The following is a 9,769-nucleotide window of genomic DNA, read 5'->3' as shown; positions in this document are numbered from 1 at the left end:
GTTGGTGATGACCTCCACAATGCCAGAGTCCGCATCCTAGCTCTCTGAGTTATCAGAGCCATCCACTTACTCCAAGTGACATCTGTGGCATGGTGTGGAGTTGAACCCTTCCCTTTAAACATCCAAGTCAGGACTGGAAGCCTTGGAGCTAAAAGGAGTGGTGACTCCATCCCAATCACCTCAGAGGCAGCTCTAACTCACTCACAGGCAGCTAGGATTTCCTTCTCTGTGGGGGTATAATTGGCCTCTGAGCCTTTGTACGCCTTGCTCCAGAACCCCAGTGGGTGCCTCATGTTTCATCAGGAGCTTTCTGCCATAAGCTCCAGCTAGGACCATTCTCACCAGCTGCAGTGTAGAGAATGTTCTTAATCTCTGGGCTGGTCCGAACTGGTCCCAAGGCCATGGCAGGGACCACCTCCCGTTTGATCTGGTCGAATGCCACCTGCTGCTCAGGTCCCCACTCAAAGTTATTTCTCTTTCTTGTAATGTCAAAGAGGGGTTTCACAACTTGGCTGTACCTGGGAATGTGCATCTTCCAGAAGCCCACAAACCCCAGGAAGGATTGTGTCTCCTTCTGGTTAGTGGTTCCACCATAGTGGCCACTTTATTCACCACATCTATAGGGATATGGTGAAATCCAGAAACTGGATTTCTCTGGCAGGCCCTTTCACTTTGCTTCTCTTAACGGCAAAACCAGCATCCAACAGGATATTAATGATCTTCTCATCCTTCTCAAAGACCCCTCTTCTGTCTGACCCCATACAACAATGTCATCAATGAATTGCAGCTGTTCAGGAGCTCCACCCTTCTCCAGTGAGGTCCAGATGATTCTGTGGCAGATTGTAGGGCTGTGCTGGACTCCTCTCCAGGTGAAAGCAAACTGAGGCCTACATTCCTCTGCAATGGGGATGGAGAAGAAAGCATTAGCAATGTCAGTCATGGCATACCACTTGGCCTCCTTCACTTCCAGTTCATACTGGATCTCCAACATATCAGGCACGGCTGCGCTGATTGAAGAAGTCACTTCATTCAGGCCTCTGAAGTCCACAGTCAGTCTCCATTCCCCATTCTCCTTCTGCACTGGCCATATCAGGCTGTTGAAGGGTGAGTGGCTCTTGCTGATGACACTCTGCTTCTCCAGGTGGTGAATCAGCTGCTGTATGGGCAGCAGGGAGTCTCTGTTCATGTGGTATTGCCTGCAATGTACTATGCGAGAAGCAATGGGTAACTTAACATCCTGCACCTTGTGTGTGCCAACCATGGAAGGGTCATCTGACAGGCCAGGCAAAATAGACAGCTGCTATGCCAAATTATTCACATTTTGTCTTTTTATCCCTTTCAGCAAAGCAATGAATGATAAAGACTTCATCATTCTTTGCTTTTTATGACCACTGATTTAATTTCCCTCATTAAAATATTCCAATTAGCCTCAAAGTAGCACAGTTTCCATGCAGCTTACTTCTAGACTAGCAGTGACATTGATGTCTTCCAGCAGGCTTCTGAGGCTATCTTCAGCCATTCCAGGCCCCCAGAAGTGTTCCTGATGCTCTCTATTGTGCCCATTCTCCAGACCTCCTTCCTCCCTCCTTGTCTCCTTTGCAGGTTTCTGTAGCTTTTTTTTTAGTTCCCTAGGAGAGGCATTGGCTCTTAAGGAAACAGTCCTGTAATTTGAAAGCCTTTTGATGGTAACATATTTTTGGAGTTTGAGAGTTTACTGGATAAGCTGTTAATAGCAATGGGATGAGTTTTGAGACAATTTTAGCAGCATGGTAGACTTAGGTCTCATTGAAGAAGGAGAGAATACTTGGTAGCCATTGTAGAGGAATATTATGGCAAGAAATTATTTTGTAACTGTACAGGTTAGTGCTTAATTCTTTTTGTGATGATTCCAAGTTCTTTTTTTTGTAAGAATACCATGGTATTATCTTCTTGAGTTTTCTTTGCTTTTTCTCAAATTTTCTTCAGCTGATAGATTTTTAACTTGATAGGATAAGATAAGCTAAGGCTAAGGGTTTGTAATATGACAATTGCAGGATTTTAGGATATAGGGATATCATGGGATGTTTTTCTCTTTTTTTTTTTTTTTTTTTTTTTTGTATATCTGGCTATCACTGGGATCACAAACAAACAAAACAAAACAAAAAAAAAAGAGGAAAAAAAGGGGTAGAGAGGAAAGTAGGAGAAGAAGAAAGAATTTGTTTGAGATTTCTGTAATTACATCATACAGACTGGGCCAGTGGATTTGTTAGCCTAGGAAATGAATATGTTTGCATTTGGTTTTGTATTTGTTTGTGCATTTGACCATTTATGTTCACAGGCTTTTTAATGGAGATCAGCTTGATTATGACCAGCCTGTTTTCTTAAAGTGAGCAGAAGTCTTGCTCGGATGGCAGAATTGTGGCAAGGTCTTGAAAGGAGCACTGACATAATGGTTGTGTGTGCATAGATTATAAGGCTTTGATGATGGTTAATGAATTTGGATATTTTCACGAGTTTTAATGAATGGATTGCAGCAAAATAAAGATCAGTTTAGCACCTGTTGTAAGGGCCAAACTCACTTATTGGCACAGATGGCAGTGTGCTTGTTATCTTTTTGCAAGGGCCCTGCAAAAAGATGACAAACACTGCCTTAAATTTTCGAAACAAATAAAGGGTTGGGGGAAAAAAGCCTAACAGAATAACCTGAAAGCAACATCTGGGGCATATCTTTGTTTCATATTTAGAAATTAGCAGTTCTTAAGCATCATAGACAGATGCAGCTCATTAGCTAAGGAGTGTAATGAAAATATCAAGCTTTTTGAGAATTATAGGGTGAATCCAGAACAACGGGAGTCTGAGAAAGAATATTGAACAACTAGACACATCTGTGAATCTACAACATCAACTGCCACACAGAGACAACGAAGACGTGGCACACCTGCACTCTCCTGTGACTGTGACATTCGTCTGGACTTTTGGTCCTTTGAACACATGACTTACTGTCGCTTGCAGAAAAAGCTTTTGGGATTGGTAGCTAAGCTTGGGTTGTCAGCTTGCCAAACTAATACTACTAGCGAAAGCTCTAACAGGTTTATTCTCTTTCTGATTTTGGCACTATTGATTTGTAGCTGTATCATTTGCCCCTGTGTTGAACAGCCTGTGTAAAGTTGAAGATCAAGCCCAGGTTGCTCAAAAGAAAAAGGAAATGTGGAGAGATTTTTGCTAACAGGACATGAAATGATAAACATCAGCAACCCATGCTGGGAAGTGTCCTTGAGTCCATCTTGGACTCAAGATACCAGGCACTGGGTAGCACCCCCCACATGCAGCTGCAGGGGGTGGAGTGCCAGCTGCATGTGGGCAGAGCTAGCCAGCCCAAGGGGGCTGGGTTAGCCAGCCCAGGGGCTGGTCCCATAGACTGTTATTGTATATCACCCTATCTGTGCCATGCTGGTAATCCTGGACCAACCATTAGCTATCCACATGTACCAATCTTAAACTAAGTTAGCTGTGCATGCCTCTTCCAAGAAAGCATAGAATTCACTGTAACCTGGAAATAGAGTGGAGAATGACATCTAACCATATTGGTGAACCCAGAGTCATTTTATCCCAGATGCAACGCCGGCAAAGCTATGCTTTACAGCAAGCTCATTCAGAAGCATATACATTGAAAATGTATTTCCATCTGTTTACAATTCTATCATTAGTCACAACTCAGAACTAACAGAGGAATCCAATCCTCCCTCTCTGGACAAGGGAAGCACAGAAAGGGCCAATGCCACCTTCTTCTCTCCCCTCAGATAGGAAAGCAGTGAGGCCTCAACTGTTACTAGCAAAAGGTTGGCACACAGTGTGGATGAGTCGGAGAGGCAAAGGAACAGTGACAGAGCCAGAGCCCAAGAGCCAAGAGAGCAAATTTGTTTATACATTGCTGTTTTGTCCTCCTGGCAAACCAATGAGTGACACAGAGTTACTGTCATGACTGTTCCATCTACTGCTCTGGTTTATTTACACTCTTCACTGAATGTTGGGGAAAGGTCCAAATTCTCTTCCTGGAATTTTCCAGTAAGCCTAAAACTACTACAGGCCAAACCACCACAGATGAACTCTGTCACTGGTTGGTAGTGATGGGAATGAACTGATCCATTCCTCATGCATCTCAAGTAGGTAGGTAGTGATGAGCCTGAGAGAAGTGTCCTCTAACTTATCATGGTCCTTTCCTCATTGGACAGGTTTCTGTGCCCAGAGAGAAAAAATGTCCAACAGCAGCTCCATCACCCACTTCCTCCTGCTGCCATTCCCAGGCACACAGCAGCTGCAGCTGCTGCACTTCTGCCTCTTCCTGGCCATCTACCTGGCTGCCCTCCTGGGCAACAGCCTCATCATCGCCACCATAGCCTGGCACCACCACCTGCACACCCCCATGTACTTCTTCCTCATGAACTTCGCCCTCATTGACATGGGCACCATCTCCACCACTGTGCCCAAATCCACAGCCAATTCCCTCAGGAACACCAGGGACATCTCCTATGCAGCATGCATTGCTCAGGTCTTTCTTGTTCTCTTTTTGCTTTCAGCAGAGTGTTTTCTCCTCACCATCATGGCCTACGCCCACTACATTGCCATCTGCAGACCCCTGCACTATGGCACCCTGCTGGACAGCAGAGCTTGTGTCCACCTGGCAGCAGCTGCCTGGGTCTGTGGCTTCCTCTATCCTCTGCTGCACACAGCCAATACATTTTCCCTGCCCCTCTGCCAGGGCAATGCTGTGCACTAGTTCTTCTGTGAGATCCCCCAACTCCTCAAGCTCTCCTGCTCCACAGCCTACCTCAGGGAAGTGTGGCTTCTGGTGGCCAGTGCCTGTTTATCCTTTGGTTGTTTTGTGTTCATTGTGGTGTCCTATGTGCAGTGGTGAGGATGCCCTCTGAGCAGGGATGCCACAAAGCCTTTGCCACCTGCCTCCCTCACCTAGTTGTGCTCGCCCTGTTTGTCATCACTTGCATGTTTGCCTACCTGAAGCCCCTCTCCATCTCCTCCCCATCCCTGGATCTGGTGGTGTCAGTTCTGTATTCAGTGGTGCCTCCAGCAGTGAACCCCCTCACCTACAGCCTGAGGAATCAGAAGCTGAAGGCTGCTCTGAGCAAACTGCAGACTGGATGCTTTCAGAAGCAATAAATTGTTTGTCTTCTGCTGCAGAGCAGCTCTGATGTCTCTCAGTGCAGTCTGCCTTATGCATTCTTTTTGTAGTGGTGGTGGAATTCCATTTTATAATACTGTAATGCCCTTTCCAATCCACTCTTTGTTTTGCTTTTCTGGCCAAGAGTTTGTGTAAGAGTTTCTGTGCTCTGCTTCTGTTTTCCCTCCTGGTTGATTTTAGCTTTGTGGTGTGGCTTGGAGGAGACAGTGCCTACGACCATAGCAGCAGGACTATGGGGGTTGTCCCTTCCCTGGCTGTTAGCTGAATTGAGGCTATTCTTGGCTGAACAGAATGCTTATAGCTTTTCCCCTGAAGGCGCAGCCGATTCTTTTGGTTTTGATAAAGTGTAAGCAAATACCTCCACCCCGAGTCTCTCCACTTGGGAGAACTGTGGAGCAATACAGTTTGCTATTGCATCTTGCAAATTCCACATTGAAACTAAATAAAAAAGCCTCTGATTTTGAAACTTAAAGTTCTCAAATTCTCTTTCCAGACTCAGAGTTTTTGCATCTGCCTTTTTTAGCGCCGTCAGTGTTTGCACCAGACAAGTAGCCAGGATTAAAGCATGACTTTCCTGAGCATTTGCTGATAGTTTTTCAAAGAAGATTTTGAGCTGGCAGCAATGTTTAGCTGTCCACCCCAGCCCAAAGCCTGTGATTTCATATCCCAAATTATGCAGTGTTTCCATAACAGTGCATCCTGCTGGCTGCGCCAAATTGCGAGGGATTATGCAAAACTAATAATCTGTATTCATTTTGTTATCCAGGCAATGATTGTTAATGTCTATGAAAACTGTTTATTAACATTAAAACTCATGAGAAAACTTATTCACAGGTTGAAAAATGCTCAGTTTGGAAATTTATACATGCAGGGAACAGGCAAAACCTGAGCCCTTATTTCTTAAAGTGGTAAATGCAAATATTGTTCTGGAAGAGGCTTTTAAGTGTTTACTCACAAGATTATCATTACTCAACTCGTGGGGGCAGGCCACAGTCCCAGACAGTTCCCAAACACTTTCAGGGAACTCTGTCTTATCAGCCGCTGAGACTTGATCCTTCTCAGGCTTCTGGGGAAAGGAGGCAGACAGTCTCTGACCTTGTCTCCTGGCTCCTCTGGATGATCTGTGTATCTCCAGGACTTCTTGTCTTGGCAGGAGACTTGCAGGTGCAGGCAGGATGTCTTGTGATGTGCAGTCTCAGCACAACATCACGCTGGCTATGCAGGCCAATTGTGTGCAGGCATTTAGGGCCTGTTCCTGGTAAGCTCTCCAGGCAAATTCAGGATGCAAGATGAGGCAGCACAGCCCTGTGCTACCTGCTTATCCCTTTTATCAATATTCATCCTGAGACTAATGGGGCATTGGACATAGATTAGCCAATCAGAATGGCACTTTGCTAAGCCTCACCATATTAGGCATAAACAGGAAGCTTTCTCCTACAATCTAAAACATGGCTGCCTTCCTTCACAAGGCCAAAGCCATAGAAGGAACCAGGTGCCAGGGCAGATGTTAGCAGGATGAGGAGCAGCAAAGCCTTTCTATTGCCTTGATGCATAGCTCACTAATTGTTTTTTTGCCTCCTTATCAGTGATTCCTCTTAGTGCTGTCTCTAAAAATAAGGGCAGAGAAACTTGGTCTATTTCAGGTCCTGCACAGCAAGGCTCACAGGTCTGGAGCACCTCTTGTCCCTGGAGCTTTTGGCATGGCAGCTGAAGAGTTGCTTGCTATGAGAGGCTTTTTTAGCTGCAACCTCAACATCAGCCCTTCCTGCCTCCCTGAGCAGTAAAAGGCAGGGCAGGGTCACCACTTTGGGCAGTGCTAATAAACTTTCCTGTGACAATAATGATCAATGGCAGAAGAGAGTTTAAAAGGAGAAACTGAAGAGGTTAACCTATGGGATCGAGTTTGCCCAAACATGGCCAGAACTATACACAGTCCCTATGTGTGCCACAAGGTCAGACCATGTGCAATAGGTGCACTTGGTTTTCCGGGACCTAGGACATGTCCAACCAAGTCTGGGCCATGTGCAGGTTACCAGACTTAGAAACATCCAGACCATTGTCTGGTTTAGGGCATATTTGGGGCTTGTCCTTCCAGGACACCAAGGCAGGTGGCAGTGTTGATCTGCATGAGGGTAGGGAGCATCTACAGAGGGACTTGAATAGACTGGATCCATGGCCATTGTTAATGGGCCAAATGCATTTGGGCCACAACAACCCCAAGCTATGCTACAGGCTTGGGGCAGTGTGCCTGGAGAGCCGCCTGCAGAAAGGGTTGTAATAGACAAGCAACTGAGGATGAGCCAGCAGTGCCCAGGTGGCAAAGAAAGCCAAAGGCATCCTGTCTGGGATCAGAAATGCTGTATCCATCAGGAGTAGGGAGGTGATTGTCCCCTTGTACTCGGCTCTGGTGAGGCCACATCTCAAGTATTGTGTTCAGTTTCGGGCAGCTCATTACAAGAGGGATGTGGAGGTGCTGGAACCAGTGCAGAGGAGGGCAAGGAAGCTGGTAAAGAGCCTGGGGAATAAATCTAACGAAGAGCAACTGAAGGAGTTGGGGCTGTCTAGTTTGAGGAGGCTGAGGGGAGACCACATTGCTGTCTACAGCTACCTGAAAGGAGGTTGTGGAGAGTTTGGTGCTGGTCTCTTCTCACTAGTAATTAGTGACAGAGCAAGAGAGAATGGCCTCATGCTGTGACTGGGTGGGTTTAGACTGGACATTAGGAAAAACTTTTTCCCAGCAAGAGTGGTCAGGCATTGGAATGAGCTGCCCAGTGAGGTGGTAGAGTCACCACCCCTGAATGTGTTTAAAGGTTGTTTAGATGTGGTGCTTGACAATATGGTTTAGGGTGAACCTTAGGAATGTATGAGTGAGGAACAATACTTGTTTGAGTTCCGATTGCTTGGGTTTTGGGCAGACAGGTCAATGCAACCACACTTATGTTGTTTTCTTAAAGAAGAAATACAGCTCCTTATTCATGCAGTTGCTGAGTCACACAAGTGAGGTGAAGAATGAAGTAAAAGTGGTGTCCACATATCTTTATGAACAACATTTTCACAAGTAAAAGAAACAAGAGAATATAAAACTCACCAAACAAGTGTGACAGTCACAGAAACTAAGAAAGGTTGAGGCAGTAAGGAGATACACTGAGTCACAGGGTGAAGAACACAGACACCCTATAGCTTCTGGAAAGCATTTTCAAAAGTTTCCAAACTGCTTTCTTAAGCTCCTGGTTCCTCAGGCTATAAATGAGGGGGTTCACTGCTGGAGGCACCAATGAGTACAGACCGGCAGCCAAAAGAGTCAGGATTTGGGAGGAGATAGAGGGAGGCTTCAAACAGGCAAATATGGCAGTGCCCAAAAATAGGGAGATCACAGCCAGGTGAGGGAGGCTGGTGGTAAAGGCTTTGTGGCGTCCCTGCTCAGAGGGCATCCTCAGCACTGCCCTGAAGATCTGCACATAGGACACCACAATGAACACAAAACATCCCAGAAAGACTAAAGCACTAAAGACAAGAAGTCGAAATTCCCTGAGGTAAAAGCTAGAGCAGGAGAGCTTGAGGATCTGAGGGATCTCACAGAAGAACTGGTGCACAGCATTGCCCTGGCAGAGGGGCAGGGAAAATGTATTGGCTGTGTGCAGCAGAGTATAGAGAAAGCCACTGGCCCAGACAGCTGCTGCCAGGTGGGCACAAGCTCTGCTGCCCAGGAGGGTGCCATAGTGCAGGGATCTGCAGATGGCAACGTAGCGGTCGTAGGCCATGATGGTGAGGAGAAAATACTCTGCTGAAAGAAAAAAGACAAAGAGGAAAACTTGTGCAACACATCCAACATAGGAGATGTCCCTGGTACCCCAGAGGAAATTGGCCATGGTCTTGGGCACAATGGTGGAGATGGATCCCAAATCAAGGATGGAGAGGTTGAGGAGGAAGAAGTACATGGGGGTGTGCAGGTGGTGGTCCCAGGCTATGGTGGCGATGATGAGGCTGTTGCCCAGGAGAGCAGTCAGGTAGATGGCCAGGAAGAGGCAGAAGTGCAGCAGCTGCAGCTGCCATGTGCCTGGGAATGGCAGCAGGAGGAAGTGGGTGATGGAGCTGCTGTTGGACATCTGCTGTCTGGGCATGGATCAGCTGTTGCAAGAGGAGAAGACACAGCACAAGTTAAAGCATAATTCCTGGAGAAAGTTCCATGAGCATCTCCCAGAAAATCCCCTCAGAATTACTTCTCTTTGGAGGAGCTTTGTGCACTCTCAGCCTCACACCCTTGCAGCCATCCCAGCAGAAGGCAGCTCTCATGTCCTCTGACTCCAATGCTGCAGATAGGAAGCTCTGCTTCCTGTGCAGCAGAGAGATCCCAGAGGCTGTGGGACGTGGCAGCTTTACAAGCTCCAGGAACTGCAAATTCCTTCTCCTGAAGCAGAGACTCACCACGGCCAGGCCTGTGAAGGTTTCTCTTTGAGCTCTCAGTCACTCTCCCAGTCCTGGCCACCTCGAAGCTCTCTCTGCTGTCCTCATCTCCCTGACACCCCCTGGCAGTGCCCTCAGTCCTACTGTGCTGTGCAGAGGAGCTGCTCCTGGCCAGAGCTGCCTCTTTGC

At 46.8% G+C, this 9,769-nt stretch overlaps 1 protein-coding gene across 1 annotated transcript; it reads right to left on the bottom strand.

Moving 5' to 3' along the window:
- Positions 1-8,325: 8,325 nt before the first annotated feature.
- LOC135174181 (olfactory receptor 14I1-like) lies at positions 8,326-9,282 on the bottom strand. Its single transcript, XM_064141409.1, has one exon. It carries the CDS (start codon positions 9,280-9,282, stop codon positions 8,326-8,328), a length of 957 nt encoding a protein of 318 aa, XP_063997479.1.
- Positions 9,283-9,769: the final 487 nt, after the last annotated feature.

The sequence above is a fragment of the Pogoniulus pusillus genome, unplaced genomic scaffold (genome assembly GCF_015220805.1).
Source record: "Pogoniulus pusillus isolate bPogPus1 unplaced genomic scaffold, bPogPus1.pri scaffold_50_arrow_ctg1, whole genome shotgun sequence".
Lineage (NCBI taxonomy): Eukaryota > Metazoa > Chordata > Aves > Piciformes > Lybiidae > Pogoniulus > Pogoniulus pusillus.
The sequence above is the reverse complement of the archived record's forward strand: the minus strand, read 5'-3'. Positions and strand labels throughout refer to the sequence as shown.

What these genes read in the sequence shown, in the direction of transcription:
- LOC135174181 (XM_064141409.1), bottom strand. Translation starts at nt 9,282, where the DNA reads ATGTCCAACAGCAGCTCCATCACCCACTTCCTCCTGCTGCCATTCCCA.